The sequence below is a fragment of the Crotalus tigris genome, unplaced genomic scaffold (assembly GCF_016545835.1).
Source record: "Crotalus tigris isolate CLP2741 ecotype Arizona unplaced genomic scaffold, ASM1654583v1 scf7180000017737.1785205, whole genome shotgun sequence".
NCBI classification, from domain to species: domain Eukaryota; kingdom Metazoa; phylum Chordata; class Lepidosauria; order Squamata; family Viperidae; genus Crotalus; species Crotalus tigris.
Genome location: NW_024096603.1, coordinates 1,040,290 through 1,064,922, shown reverse-complemented (window position 1 = coordinate 1,064,922; position 24,633 = coordinate 1,040,290). Strand labels below are relative to the sequence as shown.

The 24,633-nt window shown below is 39.4% G+C and overlaps 1 protein-coding gene across 2 annotated transcripts in view; it reads right to left on the bottom strand.

The window, feature by feature from the left end:
- The window catches only part of CCDC85C (coiled-coil domain containing 85C), a 193,745-nt gene that overhangs the window by 8,176 nt on the left and 160,936 nt on the right, over positions 1-24,633 (bottom strand). The window contains exons 4-6 of one of the 2 annotated variants that reach the window (XM_039339719.1): positions 24,066-24,170; positions 7,729-7,824; positions 3,394-3,492 (exon numbers count right to left, since the gene is read on the bottom strand). In XM_039339719.1, coding sequence (XP_039195653.1) covers positions 3,394-3,492; positions 7,729-7,824; positions 24,066-24,170 — 300 coding nt within the window. The remainder of the gene's footprint in view (positions 1-3,393; positions 3,493-7,728; positions 7,825-24,065; positions 24,171-24,633) is intronic. The other variant, XM_039339720.1, reaches the window with a different exon arrangement.

The following is a 24,633-nucleotide window of genomic DNA, read 5'->3' as shown; positions in this document are numbered from 1 at the left end:
TTGAATTTTCTCAAAAGCACACTCACAATACAGTAGTTAATGAGAATGGGTACAATCAAAATAACTTATACATTAAATCTTACCCAAACTTCCTCAGGGTTGGACACAATGGGACTTATTTCCAAATCAAGAGTCACAGTACTGAGCAGATTGTACAATCCTACGAACTTCACCTAGGAACAAGTTGCATTGGGGGGGGGGGGTTCGGTCTGAAATTATACCCATCACTTAAAAAAAGGTGTATTTGTATTTTAAAACACACTTCTTTGCCCTTTTCTGAATAGAAAAAGACCCACTTTTACATTTTACAAGCAAAATTTTATCCCATAGAACAGGAGTCTTCAAACTTGGCCCTTTTATGATTTGTGGACTTCATCTCCCAGAATTCCTCAGCCAGGCATGCTAGCTGAGGAATTCTGGCCGTTGAAGTCCACAAGTCATAAAAGGGCCAAGTTTGAAGACTCTTGCCATAAAAGTACTCCTTGGAATACAACCACAATAGAGACCAGAAAATTTATTGTTAAACTTTACAGTCATTAAGTGAGGCAAATGTCACTGACCAGCTTTTTTGCCATTTGGTCATTAAGCAAGACATGAAACTGGCAACTTGCTACCTTCTTTGCTGACTTCCCCATTGACCTGCCAGCTGGGAAATTTGTAAAGGGCGATCACACAACCACAGTGCACTAAACCATTATAATGCACAACAGTTTCTAATTGCCCAAATCATGATCATGAGACCACAAGGAGGCTGCAATGGTTGAAAGTGTGAAGACCGGTTATAAGTCGCTCTTTTCAGCACTGTTGTAACTTTGAATGGTTGCTAAACAAATGATTGTAAGTTGAAGACTACTTGTAAAACACCCACACACCCTCATCCACTCTGGATGGGAACACTGAGGTATGCACCCTTTCAGTAAAAGTATCAAACCTATGCATATCTCCTTGTATAGATAGTCTAAAATAAGCAGGGTATGAGTGGATTCTCTCTATATATATATACACACTGCATTTAGGTTCATCTATACACGCTTCTGGCTCCAAAATGGGCTATTTATCATTTTCAAATGGCATTTCTTCACAAGGGAGCCTTCATCTTAAGGCCACTCTGCTGTTGAAGCAGTTGAAAGCTAGGAATGGGGTACTTATCATTGCAAAAGAGAAGAAAACCACCTCTGTTCTAACAATTCATGTTGTGTAGAGAAGAGGCCACAAGTCTCCTGCATCGATGGCTGCTGCTGTTCTGGCTGTTAAAGAAAACAGCTTTGCCTGGCAACTAAAATGTATCTGTCTTCCTGGCTTTGGCAAGAATCTCTACCCCCATCATTGTAAGGGACAGTTACCTTGCCAGCAGTGATGGGATTCAGCTGGTTCGCACCACTTCAGCAGAACCGGTAGCTAATTTTTTGTTGCCCAGGCCCAGAATGGACTTCCAGAGGCGGCATTCACACAGAGAACTGGTTGTTTACATATTTGAATCCCACCACTACTTGCCAGTCTTGATTCTGAGGTACAGCAATTTCCCAAAGGATGGGCCTTCCTCCTGTCTCAAGAATGGGAGGAAGGTACATTGCAGAAATGTGGGGAAAGTCCAAAGAGACAAGGAGTTGGCCTGTTGTCTTTTCTCTTCATCCCCGGTTTTACAGAGTGAGATGTGTGATATAGGCTCTCCCAAACATTAATTAGAATAGCCAAACAAAGCACCCATCCATATCCACATTCACATCAACACCACAATGTCTACTGATGCTACCTATTTGGGTGCTAGGAAACAAAGCAGAAGCACAGAAAAAATGACAAAACAGTATGGGCAAACATTGGATGAATCAGGGCTTGTCCCATTTTGAAACTGTTACCCAGTCTACATGGGTGTAAGCCATTACTTTTACAGAAAGTAATGAAAAGTGGAGACTGCACTCCACCCCCAAAGAATACAGCAGGAGACTTTTTCTCTGCTTCAAAGTGTATTCTCTCAGAATTTGTTACAGTACCTGTTTACTGGTACTTTGTGTGATTAGTATCATGGTCTTGTTTCATAGTTTTTGTTTAGTACCTTAACACATTTTTTGGGAGATGGAGACAGATGGTTTGGACAGGGTCGTACAAGAGCAGGGCTAAATAAGCATTGATGTTTCTTCCTCTATGTCTTTAAATTCTCTTCTTTTCTTATGCTACTGATTTTTACTCTCTTTCTACTGTACTCTCTTTCATCTTTCACCTTTTTCTTTTTCTGATTATTTGTTTATGCTTCCTTACTCCGAGGCTGTTTTCAGTCAGTTTTTGATTGGGAAGGAGAGATCCGATTCTCGGCCCCTAGTTTTCCACAGGTATAGGTGCTTTCTCAGCTCCTGTTTAACATCTACATGAAATTGCTGGATGAGATCATCCATCACCATGGAGTGAGATATCATCAATATACTAATGATAGTTGTACATTTTTGTTAAGGGTTGCTGCAACTGCCCTTTTGCAGCACCTGAAAACTCTTGAGATTTAGATAAGGAGCAACAGACTAAAACTGAACCCTGGCAAGATGGTGTGGCTTTGGGTTTCAGGGCAACTTGGTTCTTGGAGAATGACTATTGTTGGTCATGGATAGGGTTGCATTGACCCAGACAGACCCATTGTGTAATCTGGGGGTTCTTCTGGACTCGTAACTCTTGCTTGAGGGACAAGTGGCAGTCAAGGCCAGGAGGGCCTTGCACAATTGCAAGTTGTGTGCCATTTAATCAATTCCTGGAGCTCCTCACAGTCACTCATGACCTAACAACCTCCTGTTTGGACTACTGCAACACACTTTACATAGGGCAGCTCTTGAAAATTATCTGGAAGCCTTAGTTGATTCAAAATACAGCACAGTTCTACACAAATCAAGATTTGAGCATGTATCACTTCTTTTATAAGAGCTGCTTTGGTTACTTATGTTTCCAGATGCAATTCAAAATACTGGGTTATCACCTTGAAAGCCCTACATTGCTCGGCCCCCAGTTATCCGAAGGACTGCCTCTCCCCAATTACCCAGCCCACTAGAGCAGCAAGGCAAGATGTGCTAAGAGTCTCATCTGTTAGGAAGATACATTTTGTAGGATGAATAAAAAGACCTTCTCCGTGATGGTCCCCTCCTTTTGGAACATCTTTCCCTCAGAGAGAAGATTGGCCTCCACCTTTTTCTGGAAGACCCTGAAAATGTGTTTTTTGCAGGGATTCCTTGATTAGATATACCTAGGACTTCATTGTCACTTGCTTTGTAACCTGTTTTTTCTTCAGATTGTGAAGACAACAATTAAATAAGTTTGCACAGACAGAACAGATCCTACAAGATATTGAACAACATCAACACCACAACTAGAAGTGAATAGCTAACACATGAAAGACTGTGAAAATGGATTCATTACATTGCACATTTCACGAACAATTGCTTTCTCCTTTTCACTCAGGTCTTCTTCATAGTTTTCTTGTATCTGCCTGTCCAAATTCTCATGGACTTCAAGGACCTACAGACAAGCACAATGGAGATGAAATTATAAAATATGTCACATTATGATTCATTACAGCCTAAACAGAGCAAAATCTCAGAACATACAGAGAGAGAGAGAGAGAGAGAGAGAGAGAAAGCGAAGGGGTAAAGACTGAAAAGATTACAATGCTCCAATAAAATATTATGAAAGTCTTTCATCTACATGCCATGTAGTTCTAAATTAATGATTGGCAAGGTAGGAGATCCAGGAAAGTATATAATTGATATTTATCATTAGATAAACATGTACACATCAAGCACATTTTACTGCATTCTACTGATACAATTAAGACATTATGTATCTCCCAACACTGAAAAAAACAATACAACACACAAGATTTCAAGATGCGGTGATAATGAATTAGGGAGATCAGTTCCTATATTGCTCCTGCTGAAAATTATTTAAAATGAATAAAGTTCTTCATCGCTATATAAAGATTTGGAAAATACTAAGTGTGGGGCCCATTCATGGAAAAGCTAAGGCTTGGTAGTAAAACCCATACATTCATTACATTCTTTTCTCAGGAAACATTTGTGAACCCAGGAGAGCTGCCATCAGTCAGTACAGCACAGCCTTCTTCAACTGGCAACTCATTTGTATTGGGATCAGAATATCCACAGTTTTCAGTTAGCTTCAAAACATCTGGAAAGAAGTTTGGAAAAGGCCAATGTAGATAGTTCTAAGCTTGGGAGAAAAAAGGAGTTTTCTATCTTTTCACACACAAATCATTTTCTCAGAGAGGATTCTAATCACTTTTGAATGGAAACTTTTACAACCTCATACTCTTTGACTGGCTTAGATACTAACTATACTGCCATGAAGGAAAGGAGAGATATAATATTCATCAATTTCTCCTGAAGTCTGATTATTCCTTAAGTTCCCATAGTAATATATACAAACGGGATTGCATGAGATGGATGTCCGATGAAAGAAAACCTGCCAAGTGCTTGTTCTTGCCAGCGGAAACAAGCTGGGTACTACATTTAAGGAGCACGTTTCTAAGATTTTTGTTATACCAATCCTATTACTGTATTATAAGCCCATTCAATAGAGTTTCAAAATTAATTTTATTGAAGAATTTTACAAAATAGTAAAAATTATACAAATTTGAGAAAAAGAGTAAAGAAAAATATATGTAAAGAAGAGGAAAAGGAAAAAGAAACGTCTTCTGATCTTCTTTATAGCAGTTACAAATACATTTATCATCTATTTTTCATCTTGAGGGTTACATCATCATTCCCTTTATGCCATATTTACCCTTTCTAATCATCAAATCCATAAATCATTTTTTCCATTTTCAATAAAAAAAGCCATAAAGGGTTCCCAGTCAAACATACTTAGGATTACAAGCAACCATTTCTGCAAATTCTGTCATTTTCACTAACCATGCCTCTCTTGTAGGTATTTCCATATTTGTGCATATTGTCCATAACTCACAACCCAAAAAAATCTTTTTTCAGCTGAATGTTAATCTTTACAATTCTTTATATCACTATATGCATTTGGACCTAGAATCTTTTAGCTTTTTTTACAAACCTACCATGTGTGATAAAATGACCCTTCATATTTTTCACATTTCCAACATAAATTTAAGTGTCTTTATAAATACTTGATAATTTTTCTCATGTCATGCACCAACAATACATCATTTTGTAAAAATTCTCTTTTAAGTTATAACATAAAGTAAAAATCAGTCCTTTCTGCTATATCTTCTTCTATTGGTCTATATATATAATATGACTGAACTTCTTGGCCCATTTTATCATGTATTCTTTAAATTCTTCCACTTCAAATTTCAATAAAATTTATACATTTTAGCAACCACATGTTCATCGTTTGTACATACTGCAGTGTCTCAAATTCCATCTTGTATAATTCAGCTCCAGTTGTCTTTTTGTCTAAGTTAAAACCTTTCTATTAAACACCTATTTACTAGATGTTGAAGACAAATAGTAAGGTACAATATAGTTTTTCCTTGTGTTCTACTTTTTCTAATAGTGATTTAATCAATCACTATTAGAAAAAGCATGGCAGGCTAGGAGGACATTTAGTATGATTTTGTAAATGATAGTAGCAGTAACATGTGTATTCAAGAAAAGGCTACTTTGCTAATCTTCCTATGCCCTGAGGTATAGTATCCCAGGATCTACTGAAAATGTGAATTTCTACTTCTTAATACTTGTACTTACTTTAATACTTATGCTCTATTTGTTTCTCTCTCTTGTGGATTTTATTTTAGGAGGTGCCTACCTGAGACAGTGGCTATATAAATAAAATAACTAAATGCCCACACAAATAATAAAGATATGGAAAAGAAATGTGCTAAAGTAAAATGATACCAAGCAAAAAAAAAAAGTCCCCTTGGTCTTCTTCAGCTCAGAGAATGATGGAAGATAAAACTTTTATGTCTAGTAGGTTGACAGTCCTGTCCTAAGACCCAGGCTCTGCTGAGGGTCCATTTCTGATAAAATTCCCATTTTGTTATTCTAACTCATGGGTGTCAAACTCATCACGTGATGTGTCATGACGTATCACAACTCTTTTTGCATTGCCAGCAATGGGGTGGGCGCGGCTTTGTTATGATGAAACCAGCCCATGGGCCGGCAGTTTGACATCCCTGTTCTAACTTGTCATTGTAAATATATTGCTTATATTTACTTATCAATGATCAGAAATATTTCTCTAAAAAGCATTAGTTCACAGAATCACCCACAATTTCTTCCAGGCCTTGGAATATGTCTTGAAGATGAATACTATAACATATATTGGAAGTAGAAAGTAGAGAACCTCCTACAAGACAATGGAAAACATGCTTTGCTTTCGAAAAAGTGAAAGACCTAAAAATATTATATATACAGAGGCAAACTAGACTTTCTTGCCATAACAAGTATCTTCCACAATAGCACTACATCATCTTGTGTAATCAGACCAGGAGAGGATGCTACAGATTCCTTTTCTTTGGGATATTAGACAGGTAGGAAATCAGAGCCAGGAATTTTTGTTGGTAACACCTACTAGTTATCATCTGACATTTAGATAGTTCCCCATTCACATGTTTGACTGAAGATCATGCTCCTCTGGGGAACATTTGGAGTTTAAAGAGCTCTTTTAAAAACATTTTTAGTTTTGTTATTGAATTGATCATAGGATACTTTGTTTTTATAATTTTATGTGAGTACCCCAGAATTTATTAAATTGGGCAAGATATAAATTCTATGATAAATACATACATTCTGGTTGCAAAATCTAGTATGATTTTTCTTGGATTTCAAAATGGGGATAACATTGCAATCAATTTTGATTCAAATCCACATAACGAAGTGTGTAAAATATACTTTCCAAAAGTACATGTCATTTTTCCATGATATAATTGCATGTTGATTGCTTAGAATTAGACTAGTACTGTATTTCCTTTTTCCTGCTTATTTTTAAATCCTCAATTACAAAACTGGGTCATTCGCTTACTTAGTGTAACCTACTTTAAAACTCTATAACTCACTAACTTAACTGAATTAAGATCGTTGTTTGCATGGCTTAAACTAATTCAATCTGTTGCTTTCCTTTTTTGATGAGGCAGGATACAAGGAAAACAAGAGGGATTTATTGACAAATAAAACTAGATCTTTAATGAAAAGAAAATAATTAAGTGTTGATCCATGTGGGTGCAGACTGTGCCATTAATTCATTCGGCCTCCATATATCTTCCATATACTCAGCTGTGTGGACAGTCAAAGCTCAGAGTCAGAAATGACACACTGGCAACCGACCGATTAGTGACTGCTCTTGGAGAATGAATGAACCAACCAAATTGAGATGGTTTAATTAACAGCTGCTGGTTATCCAATTTGAGAAAGTCTGCCAAGTTTTATTACCACTTCAAAAATCTTTCCTTATATCTCATTTGTTAGAAATACAAAACTCTGTAATAGCACTTTTGCTTCTTTTGCTGTCATATCCTATTGCACAGTATTGCCGTTATTTATAATACGAATGACAGAACATTTCAGGGTCAAACTTTAAAGAGATGGAATACTGTTACATTTCCCCACTCTACATTTCAGCAGTTTCTTCCATACTGATGTCCTTCAGGTTCCAACAATCCAGAGGACACTAAGTGGCATAAATCAGGCAAAGGATATCAATGTCTTTTGAAGAAACTATCCTTTGTGCCAGAAAATATGGCTTATTGCATTCACAAATATATATACATACCTTCATAGCATGTACCACTGCTTCAGGTTTCTGGCTTAGAGGAATATACCCAACTGCAGGAGAAGCAGCAAAATCAGGAGTCATGCGAAAGGGTCCCTGTCAAAATATCAGAAAAAGTAAATCCTTTTAATATATAGTTTGTAATCCAGATTCTTTTGTAATAACAACTTATATCCCTAACAAATCAAGAAAATCATGTGGTTTGTTGCTGTTTTGAATAAAACTCCTGAAAATACTGTAGACAGCCAAGAAAACAAACAAAGGGATCATCAAACAAGTCAACAAAATGTCCTCACTCAAGTCACAAATGATCAGGTTCAATTATATTAAATATTATACTTCAGTCACATTGTGTAAAGGCCCAGCTCTGACCATCACCATTAGCCACCATTTCACACTTCCCACTGCTTTGACCTAGGATGATATTTCCACTATAATAGATTCCCATAATTGCTAATGCTATGATTTCAAATACTATTTTTTTCTGGAATGTGAAGTTATTGTTCCCCAAGTTCATGTATAATGAACTGTGGCTTCTTCTCACAATCATAAACAGGAGATGAATGGTGTTTTTGAATTACTCCAAAATGTGATGTGATGTTAAGCCCACGGCTATATTAGTTTACATGTCCAAGTGTCTGACTACTAAAGCCAGGAAAGAGTTTCTGCTTTGAGGATATCACTAACTTAAATCTAAAAATCAATGAAAAAGACAACAGAGAAAATAGCAAATGCTTTTAAAACTAAAAATAATGATTTACTTCTTTGGGAACCCAAAAGCAAGGCAATTTTTTAACAAAGTAATTTCTCAGTGATGGTATTCACCAATTAAGGATTTGCAAAGTTTCAGATTTGATTATAAAAATATTTTTTGACATATATGAGAACACAAATGAAAACATCCACTGGCAACTCATTAAAGAGCATTTGCACAACCCTAGAAATAGTCACAGCCATCTTAATATATAGTACTGATAATGCTTCAAGTACAACTCCACCAGTTTTAATTTAGAGAAGTGTTTCTTAATCTTGGCAAATTTAAGATGTCTGGACTTCCCCAGGATGGAGAATCCTAAAGTTGACAAGGTGGACAACTGATTTAAAGAATCCCTTCAGAAATATCTTGATTTGAAACAAAATATGGTGATTCAATGACAGCAAACAAAAACTATTTTGTCACTACATTGTTTAAAAGTTTAAAAGTATTGCAGTGGCATAAAGTATGGCTGGATGTGTGAAATTCTACAGCAGTGTTTCTCAATTTTAGTAACTTGAAGATGTCTGGACTTCAATACTCAGAACACCCATGCTGGCTCTAGAATTCTGGGAGACGAAATACACATATTTTAAAGTTGCCAAGGTTGAGAAACACCGCTTCAGAGTAACATTATGAGGTATGACACAATGAGCGGAAGCATACATTTTAATAGTGGTGTAATGAATTATAAACAAATCTCATTGCAGAGCCATTTGCATAATTTAGACATCAAACCAATGTATCCATCATCTTAATCCCAGTTTTTTTAATAAGTTTGTTTTATATATATGGGATTTCACAACTGGGCATGAAGATTCTTTTGCAATAGTACTTTATAATAACTCCTAACAATACTGCAGTTCTAAATACAGAATATCTGTATTCCTTGCCAGAGTGATATTTTTTCCAGCTTATGAAAGCCAATGGGTTTTTTTGCCCCGTCTTAACATGGTTATGACATTTATAGTACTTGTAGATGACTTAAACCATTTTTCCTCGCCATCTTCCCATGCGTGCACACATGCACATGTGTACATATACACACACGACAAAATCCTTGGCTGTTATACTGTGATAAAAAAATGTGTTTGTGACAAATCTAAACTAAACTAAAGGCTGAAACTAGATCTAGAATATGTTAACAGCTAATTAAGGTTAGTTTTAAATCAGAGCATCTGGGCAGAGACCATGAAATTTCTGAATACTTTCTTTAGCCATTTCGATTACATGAGAAAAAAACAAGAACCACCTGTGAGGTCATCCTTAACAAAACCTATGCTAGTTCCGTGAAACTGCAGCGTTCTTTTCTAAATGCTTGCTGACATATTGCTTGACAATCTATTACCCAATATAGTCATTATTGCTTGACAATCTATTACCCAATATAGTCATTAAATATATTGATCTGTAGCCTCTCTTCTTTTGTCCATTGAACTTTGGGATTTTTTGCACCTCCAGACTTCTAGAGTTTTGGGCGGTTTTAAAGATTATATTCAGTGGTTCCAAAATCTTTATACCAGCTGCTTCAGGCTTGTAGAATTTGACAGTCCTGCAGCCTAGAATTTGATTATGGTCTTATTAGATTTTGATCAGCCCTGAGCTGCATTCTGACCTGCTTTCATCCATCAAGTTAGGAATAATGTTTCTAACAATCAAGAACTATCTTGATACAGTAGTATATGAGCATCTATTTTGAAGGTCACACAGGAATCCTCTAGGTATACTTCAGATAAAAAATTGCTCCTTCCTTCCTTCCTTCCTTCCTTCCTTCCTTCCTTCCTTCCTTCCTTCCTTCCTTCCTTCCTTTTTTTCTTTTAGAAGTCAAACTATAACTGTGTATAAAAACTATCAGGAAATGTCTAATAATTTAGGGTCCACATTTATTGTGCAACTTTAATTGATAATTCCCCTTTGTCCTTCCTGCTACCCTTTCCCCCCTCCTACATCAGTTTCTATGGAAACAAACAGCAAGATAATGCATAAATGCATCTAGTGATATCATATGAAAAATCAGTCTGAATGGTGACATGGGAAATGCATGCTATGTGATAGCAATTTGACAGGTTCAGTCACCTGTTAAACTCAGCACATACTATAGTTTTCAAAACACTTTATTTTCCAAAAATATTCTGTCAGCCATTGTCCTGCCATGGCTTCTACTATATTAAATATTCATGTGAGACTACTGGATCAAATGTTAAAATGTAAACTTCTAAAAATGTCTCTATCAGTTCTTTAATAATAATATTTCAAATGTATATGCGTATTTATATTTTTCTTGGCAATGCTATATAAATGGTTTTTCATTACCTTCTCCCAGTATGTTTTTTAAACTTTCCAATCTAGCCACTAACCCCTAAATTCCTAGGTGATTCCACTATTCAGGGACTAACTACAGTTGACCGTGCTTAGATTTTGAGTTAATCAAAGCTGACTAAGGTCTACATAACCATCTGCTAAGACCTCTTCTGTTTATATAGTGTATTTTAATAATAGTTTTCCTGTATTTTTTATTTAATTAATCAGTATTTAATGGGTTGTAAGTTATCTTGGGGAAATTTTCCGGTTCCGAAAGATAGAATACAATTTAACAAATAAAATAGGTAAATAAACAAAATGATTTCTCCGTGCTTTAAAATTTTGGGTCCCAGATTTGAGATAATTTGAATTCTAAAATTTCTAGAATTTCTAGAATCAAAAGCACTGGAGGGTAATGGCATTTTTACACTGGAACTTTTTGCCACGATGTTCTTGTCAAAACTGTATTTGTTTCGGTTTTATTGGAAATTAGTAGAACCCATTTTGTGCTATAGTACCACTGAGCAGGATTACCTAGAAACCCATTTTTTAGTACTGCAGCAATTGTGTGGGCTTTGAAGGGTTTTTTCCCCCCTGCTGTAGATGATTATGCAGTAAATAAAATTATAAAATACAGTTACATGGTTGCAGACTGCTTTCAGATCTATTTAAATATAGAAAATGTTCTATTCCTTCAAGGAATTAAAAAAAAAAACATTCAAGAGGCCAGCAACTAAAGAACAGAAAAAGAAAAATCAGCATTTAAGGTGATAATTCAAATTTTTCACATTCATGCCTGACTCACATTGCACATCAGGGGAGACAGCGCAGGCCCTATCATAAACAAGATTGTGGTAGCAGCTCTTCCAGACAAACATCTATTTAACTTAAATTGAAGGATGATTCATTCAGAAATGTGCTGAGAAGTCACACCATTCAATTTTAACATGCTGTCATCATCACTTGCTGAGAAGTACGCTGGTGAGAACATGTTAAAATGGGGGGTAAAAAGAAAAAGAAAAGCTACCTCCTTCTCCTCCTCCTCTTGCTTTCAAATCTGAGTCCTTCAGTATTTTTGGAGCAAAAAAGTATTACCCATTATAGAGGGAGGGCACTGAACTGTGAATGACAACATATACACAAAATCCAAACAATAAAACAAGAGATCCTTCTTTCTTTTCCTGCATGGATTTAGATTTGTGCTGAACTGTAACAATTCCTCACTTATTTGGAAATATGAAGGAGTTTTCAACACAGGAATTTTCCTTGTATTTCTAAGACAGTGGTTCTCAATCTTTTTATACCGGCGACGCCGGTCATAAGGAGGCGGCGCGCATGCGTGGTGCCGCCCCCTGCACGGCACACATGCGCGGCGCCGCCCCCTGCGCCGCCCCCTGTGCCAGCTGAAGAAAAAAATGGCGGATCGCGTTGTTTGGCGACCCCCGTGAAATGGTCGATCGACCCCAAATGGGGTCGCGACCCACAGGTTGAGAACCGCTGTTCTAAGAGATTACTTACAATTAATTAATCACAAATTTCAGGAAATTTAAGAAATTATAGGAAGACCATTTTTTTATGATAAAACCAACCAACTTAAGCATGGCTGAGTACACATTTCTCTTCGGTTAATTTTCTATGTGATCTGAGATGGGAAAATATTAAGACAAGAGTTCATGTAGCTGTAACTCAGAGTCCCACAATGCAATAGTTTCTTCCTACTGATCCAGATCTATTGTTTTGTTCAAGAGAAAGATATTCTCAAGACAGGTGTAAAGTAAGGTGAGAAATACTGAAAAGTCCTAAACCAAAATGAGCCTATCCTGTTCCGGTTTCAGATTCCTACACAGAGTTTGGGACCTTTTGATTTTTATTTTTTTTTACACTGATCACAAGTGGCCTTTTCCTAAGCCAGCTTGAAAAATGAAAATATACAGCATGAAATATTAGGGTTTGAGAAGTTAACATACAAAATTACAGAACTTTTTTGTTTGAGTGTTTATGTGTAGGAATTGATGGTATAGTTTAGATATGGAAGGACTAAACTCAAATCTCTACTTGATTTGAATTTTAGTCTCTGCTATCTAGAGATAATCTAGGAATAGGGAGAAATTGCACTATAATGGAGATGGGAAGGGGCGTTATCTTACCTGAACGCCTTTTCTCAGCATGATGATGGATAATCCACGGATTGGGTTTCCTAAATTCCCTTCTACCCAATAGACTAAGTCTGAGAGTTAGCCATGCCTCCTGCTGGGCCGTGCTGCCCCAGTTCCGACGAAGGCGAAGCAGCAGACAAAGTCCGATGCGTTGGTTCCCTTACCCCTGACACAGGACCTGACAATCACCAAAGGGGTGGGAGTGGATTATCTATCATCATGCTGAGAAAAGGTGTTCAGGTAAGACAACACCCCTTCTCCAGCACGAGGATGGATAATCCATGGATTGGGACATACCAAAGCCTACACTGTCCCTATTGGGGGGGGGGATAGTCAGGGCATGTGTCCCTCAGGACTACACCACATGTTGTAGCACCCTCCGGCCAAAGATGGCATCAGCGGAGGCAAATTTATCAATTTTGTAATGCCTAATAAATGGGGAGGGAGACGATCAAGTCGCCGCCCTACAAATCTCGCCAATGGGCGCTTGAGTCGCCCAAGCCGCTGAGGTTGCTGCACTGCAGGTGGAATGAGCAGTGATACGGTGAGGAATGGACAAGGACTGGGATTGGTAAGCCTTGGCTATACAGGCCTTGATCCACCTACCAATGGTGGTCGATGAGATCTTCTGCCCCATGGAAGAGGGCTGGAAGGAAATGAAAAGCGTCTCCGATTTGTGGAAGGTAGAGGGCCACTTGATGTAGGGTCTTAACGCTCTGTGCACATCCAAGGTGTGCCACTGGTGCTCCAGGTTGTGAGTTGGACGAGGACAAAAACTCGGTAGTATGAGTTCTTGTGATCTATGGAACAAGGAGTTTACCTTAGGAATGAATGTTGGGTCCAGTCTAAGGATTACACAGTCCTCACGAAAAATGCATAGATCCTCCCTAACAGAGAGTGTTGCCAACTCGGAAATGTGTCCGGCTGATGTTACTGCCACCAAAAAGGCTACTTTCATTGACAAAAAACTCAATTCACAAGACTTAAATGGCTCGAACGGCGGCGTGGTAAGAGCATGTAAAACACATTGAAAGATCCCACAAGGGGTATCTATGGACTGTGGGTGGTTTTGTGTTGGTCATCCTCTTAATGAAGGAGCAAATCATTGGGTGATGTGCTAGAGAGGAAGAATAGTCACATGCCAGCACCGTAGCCAGAGCTGCTACTTGTCTTTTGATGGTATTCGGTGACAGACCTTTGTCAAGCCCCTCCAGCAAGTATTCCAAAATATTTGGAACAGTGACAGATGACATGTCAATTTTATTCCTGGTACACCAGGCAGAAAAGTTCCTCCAAGTAGAGTCATAAATTCTGTTGGTAGACGGGCGTCTGGAGGCCTGGATCATGGTGACCACCCTCGGTGGGTAAGACTCCTGAGTCAGGCATTGCCGCTCAAGTGCCAGGAGGTTAGCTGGAGCCAATTGCGGGTCCGGGTGTTGAAGATCTCCCTGGCTGAGCGCAATGCGATCTGGAGGGATCCTCCACAGGGACAAGATGGAAAGGCTCACGAAGTCAGCAAACTACGGATGCCACGGCCAGTGTGGAGCAATGAGGATGACCTCTGCCCTCTCCTGCAATATTTTGCGTATGACCACCGGCATTAGAGGAAGAGGGGGAAAGGCATACAGTAGATCCCTGGGCCAAGGACTGCGAAATGCGTCCACTCCTTCCGCCCCTGGAGACGGGAAATGGGAGAAGAACCGTGGGAGTTGTGAATTCTCCGGAGACGCGAATAGGTCCAGAGCTGGGCGGCTGAACTTCTCTGCTATCTCTGCGAATAGAGCTGGAAGCAGACACCACTCCGAGTGGTCTATTGTTGCTCTGCTCAAGGCATCCGCCTGCATGTCTCTCCCGAAATGTGAGCCGCCTTGATGGAGGAGAGGTTGGTCTCTGCCCAGGAGCATAGTAGCCTGGCCTTTGCCATGAGTGACTGGGACCAGATGCCTCCCTGCCGGTTCATGTGGGCTTTTGCTGCTATGTTTTCTGCGAGGACCAGAACATGCTTCCCCTTCACCTTGTGTCCGAAGTGCCGTAATGCTAGATGTATGGCTCTGAGCTCCACCAGTTTATGTAGTGCTTCAGGCCTTGTCGGGACCACCATCCCTGAGCCAACTGGGATTGGAGATGAGCTCCCTAGCCAAAGAGGCTGGCATCGGTGGTGAGAGTGAGTCGTGCCGGTTCCTTGAAATGTGCACCTCCGGCTATCGTTTGGGAAGTCCACCAGCAGAGAGACTTCAGGCTACATCCACCCTTGCTGTCTGAACTGACAAAGACTGTATGAGAATGTCGTCCAGGTAGCACTGGATCCATATTGGAACCAGCCTCAGATGGGTGGCTAGAACCGTCAAGATCTTTGTGAACATCCTCGGAGCGGATGATAGGCCAAATGACAGAGCTCTGTATTGATAATAACAGGATTTGTAACAGAATCTAAGAAATCTGTGATGTTTGAGAAGGATTGGTACACTTCCGTGAGGTCGATAGACGTCAGGAAGTCATCCCTCCTGATGCTGGCCAGGATGGATTGTAGAGTTTGCATCTTGAATTTTTTGTACAGTAGGGAAGTATTTAGCCTCTTTAGATCAAGAATGGCTCTCTATCCTCCCGAGGCCTTCGGCACTACAAAGCGGATGGAGTAAAAACTTTCCCTATCTGTTGGCCGGGACTGGTTCCACGGCCTTTATTTCCAAGAGATGATTTATAGCCTCATTCATGAGGTTCCTCTTGGTTGGGTTTAAGGAAGTTGGGCACTGGATGAACTGATCTGGTGGTCTCGATAGGAACTCCAATGACAGACGGTTTTATATGGTGGATAGAACCCAAACATCTGTGGTGGTGGTTTCCCAGCTGTGAATAAAGAGGGAAAGCCTGCCATTTATGGGGGGGTCCCTCCCTGGAGTCATTTATTCCTCCTAAAGGGATGCTCTCCGTGCCTTGAAAGGGCTGTTTTGATTGGACTTTCTGCCTGGACTTGAGTCCAAACTGGTTCGATTGACGCTCGACTCTGGGGGGGAAAGAGCGGGGTGGTTGAGACCACTCCGTCCCCGATGTATTGCGAAAAGTTTGTTTTCGATAATAGGGCTAGCTTTCCTGTCCGCCCACCTGGCCTGGTGTACTAACACCCTCTTCTTGTCCCGCTTTTCCACCAAGTAGGGATCGAGAGCTTCCCCAAACAGATGACCCCCAGTGTAAGGTGCGGTGGCCAGACGCTATTTGGACTTAAGTCCACCTGCCATTGTTTCAGCCAGAGCAGCCTGCAAGTTAATACATTTGCGGCAATTGCCTTGGCCAAAAATCTGGCTGTGTGAAGTGTGGCATCTGCCGTGTATTCTGCCGTCACAAGCAACTTACCCAAGGTTGGTGGGTCCGTACCTGTTCCTGGGGAATCATGTCTGAACTCTCGAAGCCAAATAACAGAAGACCTGGAAAAGAAGTGGAAGCCTTCACTGCCCATCCGGATGCCTGATGTGACCTGCGCAAAGAAAACTCCGATTTTCGTTCCTCCGGCCTCAAGGCCTCTGCCATATCACCTGGTATGGTGGAGGGGGAGAAGATAGGATTAAGGATGTGTCTACTGCAGGGACCTCTAGTAAATCCGACAGTGATGGAGCCACATTGAATAGTTTTTTATCGGTGGCCCCTGAAACAAGGGGGGCACTAAGACTAGCCCATTGTTTCTTTACCATATTAATGAAAAACGGGGGACATGGTATATGTTTTGGGGTCACGGTCGACTCAGAAAACAGTGGATCTGGTGTATGACTGGTGGAAGGGGTGGGTTGTGGTTCTTGCTCGGGCGCAATCTTAGATGCTGCGGAGGCCTTAGCTATAATGGACCTGAATAATGTGGGATCAAATAATCCCATGAAGGGAGAGGGTTCCTGATGTGTTTCCTCATCCTCAGACAATGGCGGATCCGGTGTTTCCTCAGGATCCGAATATGACTCTCTGTCCTGAGATGAATACTCAGGCAATGGAGCAGGCATATTCCGGAGGCTCAGAGTGTGACTGAGTGGAGGATAAAGGCTTGGATCTCTATAAGGAGGCAATACTCTGTGCCAAGACCTGAGTGAGCATTGATTGAAGCTGCTCTGGTCAGACTGCTTGAGGAACCTCGGGACAGAGACCAGCGGCAGTGGGTGTGAATGTGGCAGAGGGTCCTGGTTGAGTACTGGGTGGTGGGGCCACCCAGTTGACACTTGGATCTGGAATCATAGGACTGCTGGGCCTCTGCTGGGCCTCCATGTCCAGGGAAAATGATCTGTGGACCTGAACAGTCATTGTTAGTTTTGGTCCAAACAGGGCGCCTTCAGACGTGGTAGTGGGAGTTGGGGGAATCTCCCTTGGAGTCTCCCTCTGGGCCTTTGAGAATTGCCTCTCTAGGGCCAAATCTCCTGGTGGCTTCCTTTTCAGCCGCTTTGGATGGAGCTTTGCTAGCCAATGTTTTGGCCCTTGCTCTCAGCTTCCCTGCTGCCTCCAATTTGGAGGATTTACATTTCTTTTTACTTGGGGAGCTGGTAGGAGACAGGACAAAACTGGGGCTGTTTATCTTCTGCCATTACGATGGAGATCCTTCAGTATAGGACTGAGAATGAATCTCAATGAGAATAGGAGCAGAGGCCTGATTGGAGACTGCTGAAAAAACTGGTAAAATCAGTATGAGCTCCTGAGAATGCTACTGTGAACCACAGTGTAAGGCCTGATTTGAGGACTGCGGAAAAACTGGCAAAACCAGTGTGAGCTCCTGATAAGGCTACTGTGAACCACAGTGTATGCCCTGATTAAATGACTGTTGAAAACTGGTAAAACCAGTGTGAAACTCCTGATAATGCTACTGTGAATCACAGTGTGTTGTGGAAGGCCAGCAATCCTTTGGAGTAGTTATTGCAGAACAACAATTTCAAGCGAGGAAGTGTTGAAACTTCCAAGGCGCCAAAAATATTGCCAGAGGCAATGTCAAATGGATGTGGCTGGATTAATAATGGGAAGGCCACAGGGCGCCAGCAGCACAAACAGATTGCTGCTCAAAATGGCAGTTGTCCATGTGTGAGGCAACTACAAGGTAGACTGAAGGCACGCTAAATTTTGAAATCGCTGTAAAAAACAATGATGAATTATATTTTCCTCCACAGTTTCTCCCCCTGATTGCTATAAATTGTTTGGATAAAATATCCTGAGTAAAAAACCCTTGAAAAAGGGTTGCATGATCTATCCAAAATGGCAGCTGCTAGCCACGTGGCAAGCCAGGGAGTCCGGTAACCTGCGGGCCAGAGCCCAGCCGATTAACGGGTAATCGCAGCTTCCGTGACTCAAATCGGCCAGGAGAATCCCAGGGAAGATTCAGCAGGAGGAAAACTGCTTGTAAACACAGAAAAAAACCCTTGAAGTAAACGGCCGGCTACCGGCCCCAAAATGGCGGCCGCAGATTGTGCGGCGGGCCGGGGAAGCCAGTGATCTTCGGGCCAAAGCCCAGCTGACCAGCTGCAATTGAGGGGCTCAGCGGAGATCTGTCGATCAGATACAGCGATCGGCGGAGCCACAGCTCAGCTGGCTATGCGAGAAGTGCCTCATGAGCTCAATAGCTCAGAAAGCAAAAGGGGGGAGAAAGATGGGGATTTGTAAAAGGACAGAATAAAAGAAATAGGTAGGACAAACTCTAAATACTCCAGAAATAGGAAGGATAATACACGGATTGAAAAACCTGATACGATCTGAGAGGGAACCAACACATCCTGCTGGGTATAAAACTAAGTCGGAACTGGGGCAGCACAGCCAGCGGGAGGCATGGCTAACTCTCAGACTTAGTCTATTGGGTAGAAGGGACTTCAGGAAACCCAATCCATGGATTATCCATCCTCATGCTGGAGAAACCCTGGTTATGTTTAGTTTGAATGTCTTGGCCAAAGTTTATCAAGACCATGTATAGCCTTGATATCGCCATAATAGAAACGCTGCCATATAACCAGTCATGATTGATTTGTTTCCTTAGGAAGGAGATAAACCTCCCTAACTAGAGCAGGTAGACCAAGGAAGTACTGCAGATAATTTGTTTCAACCAGAACCTATCAAGACAAACCCCAAAGAAATGCAGCCAAATAAGGGCATTAAGTAAAAGTAACATTTGGTGATCCTTGTTTAATGACCACTCCTTCGGCAACTTTTCAAACTTACAACAGGTGTTGAATAAGTGGTAGTTACAACTGGTCCTGGGAATTCCAGGTGCTGCAGCATCCCCCTTCCCAATGACTGTAATCTGGTTCTTGGCACCTGGTTGATGATTACAATGCTGCAGTGAGCCATGATCACATGATCACAATTTCTGGCTTTCTACAAGCAAAGTCAATGGAAATATGGCAGGAAGTTGGATCATATGAGATCCTTGCTTAACAACCCATGCAGTTGTTGCTTAAAAATGACAATTGGGACTGCCAAACATTGCACTTTACAATCACATTGGTTAGTAAATGTCCCAATTACCAGAGTAAATCAAGGACTACCTGCATAGCTTTCAGGAGTTTTGACTGAATGACTTGAAGTGTTTTTGAAGATGTACAATTAAACACCGTATAGCATTACAGCTAGAATTTTAGCACTAAATAATTTAACTGCTGTTTGGACAGAGATGCTACAAGGTTGGACTGTATATTTACCAATCTCTAGGGATATTTTAAAAGTCTTATTTTAAGATCACTCATTTGCTGGTGCAATGGATGGAAGTTTGAAAGTAATCCCTTAAGTATTTAGTGGTTTTAACCTAGAGAAAAAGTCTCCCACTGACCTTCCAAATAACTGGCAACATAAGCACTTTCTTGGGAATACTAAAACCTTTATTTTAGTATTCTCTAGAGCCAGTTTAAACATAAAAGCAAGCTGAGTGACCTTGGATCAGTCACTCACTCTCTGCTCTAGGAAGGAGGTAAAACCAAACCATCTTCAAAATCTTGCCAAGAAAACTGCAGGGACTTGTTTATGCAGTTGCCAGGATCAACACTGACTCAAAGGAACACATGTGCACAAACAAAATCTCTAGAGAAGTAAGATAATAGAGGGTTAAATAATCTATGTGTACTCAGATGAGTTATAGATAGAATACCTAAATCATCCATAAATAAAAATGGAGATGGGACAGTGGATGAGAGAATTCTGGATTAGCAAAAAATTTCAATGTTATCACTGATATAAACATTGAAAAGAAATGGGGCAAGAAAAGTTCCTTGTTTAATGTCTTTTTGGTATTCAGTTGAATTTCTTTTGTGATTAGTCTTCAGTTGTGTAGTAACATCTGGTGCAATGTTGTTATAATTAAAAGAGACAGCATTCAATCAATGCAACAGCTAATTTCTTCCAGAGTCTGTCACATGGAAGTGAATCAAACTCTGCCCTTTAATTTATAAAAGCAACATACAGTTTTTGATTAACTGGAGTGTGTCTTGGCTAGGTGATGTTAATTTATGCTTTGGTCCATTGTTGAATGTTAAAATCTGAATGCTGCCTGTTCAGGGATCAAACTGTTCTCTGATAGTATCCAATTCAATAGTCTCTATTATAAAATATAGTATATAGTTAGCCGATTATGAATAAAATACTAGTTGGTCAATAATCAGTTGGGTCACACTTGGTTTGGTGTGTGAAAGAAAGAAAAGGAATAAATGGATTAAAATTCTTAAATTTCTTAGTCTACCACAAGGAGAAGTGGTGGATTATATACAAGAGAATAAGTTGGATAAGAAGAAAAGAAACTTAAACAATTTCCCAAAATTAATGATGGTGGGAACCACTGTTCAATTGCAATCAAGAAGAAAACCCTTGTGCTTTGACTTGTACAAATTCTGGGATGCAAAAATAGTTTTGATATTTTTTCTGTATGATCACAAAGTCTAGGAAACCTGTTCTGGGTTTAGAATGAAAATTTAGACTCTTAAGAAGATAACATTACTCAATTAATTCTAGGTTCTATAATAGGGTTGGCATAATATTCACTGGTAATTCTTTTCCTCAGTCTCCCTCCCCCAATCTCTTCTCCCACACAGAGACACACACACACATACACCTGGAGAGAGAGAGAGAGAGAGAGAGAGAGAGAGAGAGAGAGAGAGAGAGAGAGAGAGAGAGAGAGAGAGAATTTCTCTTTCTGATGAAGGATAATAGAGCACTAATTATAACACAGTAATTTTTTGTTTTAAATTAATGAATACTGTGAGTGTAACAAATGCTATTTTTACTACTTTAAAGCTTTAAATCTAGTCTAATCTTATTCAGTTAAGAGTGTACCAAATTATCGGTTTGTTAGTATTCTATTTAGCCAGCAAGCTGCCTATTTACTAAGAGAACATTTGATTCAAAATAACTGTGACATTTCATTACTGGACATCCACTATTCACTTAGACTGCAGGCATCCAATTTAAAGCAAAACTAGCCTGGCTGCTTCAGCCTCTGTCTTTCATATTTAAAGAACCGTGTTGTCCTAGATCACATGGAGGAGGATTTACAAAATTGAAAATACTGAATACTCTGCCATAGGGCATAAACAAGGGAACACACATCCTTGCAGAGAAGGGAGAGAATAACAGGACTGAATAACAGATTTTATCTGAATAATAAAAAAAATCTCTGTATTTTACTGTGTTCCTCTGAAATATTTAGTCATATATAGGGAACTATATATAGTCTTTTAATCAACAGCATTAACAAGAAAATGGAAAGAAAGAAAAGGCTATTTTCCTCTTCACACTGAGAAAGGCTTTATTCCAGATGCTATTCTCTCACTGAATATTCAGTTTGCTTCAGATACATCTACTAAACAGGTGCACATGAATTAACATTTGGGGTTGTTCAGAAGCCAAACCTATCTACCTATCTGCCTAGCCCAGCCACTATCTTGTCTTGTCAGGCACAATATATCATTAGCATCATGGCAGTATTTAATAAAATCTACTCAACCCAACCAAAAGAACTTTCACACCCTTTTTATGGAGCAAGGAACAAATAAAAAGGTTCATTTAAAAATGGGCATGTACACACATACAGAGAGAGAGGGGGGGAGGGAGGGAGGGAGGGAGAGAGAGTGTTAACTGTTCCTTTTGTCCTATGAAGCCCTTCTGGAAGAATAGTTCTGGCACTTATGCCCAGTTAGAAGCCACATTCTATGACTCAGGGAAGGCAGGCTGCCCTAGAAATTTGCTAGGATCAAAACCATAGGACATTCAATGCTGTAGGTGTGAAAGCAGGCAAATAATTAATTGCAAAACAAACTTGCCTCTCCAGGAAAACTCACAGAATGGGCACCCCATTGTATTTGAAGTAAGATTAAAATTTTGGCATTATTATTACTCATTATTATGTCTGACTAGTGTAACCAAAATGTAAAATTTGCTTGTTTTAGGATGATCTTTTCAAATCTAGTATTTTGCAATCCATTGTACTTCTCCTGGTACTAAATATTTCTTTCTGCGTATAACCCAATTATTTGGCATATTTTAAAAATCTTTTCTTTACCATTAGTATAAGCATCTGGCTCAAATGAAGAAATAAGGATTCTTTCATCCTTGACACAACTGTGTAGTATCAGTAAGCTAGAAAGTTAGGTATTAGAAATCTGAAAACTAAGCTTTCCCTCATGTCTTGAATGAAGACATTCAATGGATTAAAAAGCAAACTGGATCCATGGACCTGAATATTTGATTAGTAACAGATGAATGTAATAAGTACTTTGCAGAGAAATCATAACAAAGTTATTTTAATCTTCTAATGTTGGACCTAGTTCAGTGAATAGAGAATAGACTTTGCAGTGTCATATACATGTAACACTAAGCAAAATACCTAGTTACTATGTTACACCATGATATGTAGGAAGATATTGTGTGGATCCCAATACTACAATCTATAATCCATCATTTATGGTTAGATGTGTTATGTAAACTTTGCCAGTTACAATTTATTCAAGTTACTATAGATGATATGTAATATTTTAACACAATAATGTACATGTGCTATATACTGTATAGCTTTCTATGGTATTTTGTGATGTGTGAACCCATATATTATGGCTTAGAATTATGTGTAAAGCAGGCACTGTGGTTTGTTCAATGAACCATAGTTAACATTTGGTTTAACAAAATGTGTAAACCAGGTTATATGGGTATCCTTTTAGACCAGGGGTCCCCAACCTCCAGTCCGTGGACCGGTACTGGCTCGTGGCATGCCAGCAACTGGTCTGCACAAACAAGCAAAACCCCATCCGCGGGATGCAAGCAGCACACAAACCCACACATTCTTTTCTCCATGGAACCAGTCCCTGGTACCCAAAAGGTTGACGACCTCTGTTTTAGACTATTAAGCTAGACTATATGTAAATGCATATATTTACTCTGTTTCCCTTACTACATTCCTTTTAATTCCTTCAGACTGATCTGGTACTGAGAATAAGCACTACAATATAATATTTATTACTTCTTATATTGTATAAAAGTATTCTAGTAGAGTTAACCCTTTAAAGAAACTTGACAATTAGTTTCTACTGTGTAATCTCTTATCCACAGTTAAATTCTAATCATACAAGATTCCACAGTCCTAGATAAATATTTAGAAGATTAAAATGTGAATGCATGTAATTACTGACTTATAGATAAAACAAAAAAAATGCCTTAAGTTTTTCTATAAAAATTAAATGGTTTAAGAACTAAGAAAAAAATTGTCAGTCTAAGTAGAAAACAAGAAGGTAAGTAAAGCATGGTTTTATGAACTATTGTATACAATACACAATATGTACAAAACACAATGGATGAAGCCAATACAAAAACAAACAATACTATTTCTTAGTACCATATATATCCAGTTATTATATCAAAGGCTTTTGTTTCATCAAGGTATTCTTAAACTGTTGGTTTAAGAATGGAAAATTTGGGGAAATCTCTGATGCTATATTCCAGTCAATCTGCTCCTTACAGGGAAAAAAATACTTTCTTAATTTCCCATATATATTACTTAGCACATGGCAATAGATGTACAAATCTCTGTCTCCTGCTTTCTTTGACAATCTTCTAGAAATGAACATTTTTCACTTGGGTATTTCACTAAGACTCCCACCAACATAATGAGAATGAATGGACTTCTGTGTGTATCTTACATTTTGCATGGCATCCTGATACTGCGACAATGATGACAGCTGAGACTCAGAATGGTATGGGGTTAACCCTTTCCTAAGGGTCCTCAGTTCCCCAGTGCTTGATTGCTGAAAAAAGAGAGACAAAGATAAAGCAGGACATCTGTTTAGTCCCAAGTAAAACTGAAACCTAATTCCATTATATTTCCTTCTTTAGCTCTTACTCTATCATCTAATACATCTTGTTCAAGGCACATTTATCTTTGGACTTTATGTGGGGCTGGACTCTATTAGTTGGAAGACATCAGCTATATAATTGGAAGGGACACAATATTCCATTATTCCATCTTTCTCTGTAGCCTTCAGTATCAAAAATCTCTCAAAGTTTAAAGAAGGAATTTTTTTCAGCAACCAGAAGGACTGCACAGTGGAGAAAGAATTATGATAGCCTGTTGGCAACAACTTTCTGCTGGTGGTAGTGAGAATAGGTAGTGAAAATAACTAAATTCCACACAATCAGAAAAATTATATTTAAATCAAGAATTTTGGGGGAACAAACTATTTTAATGACTACAAGTAAAGTATTTTCTAA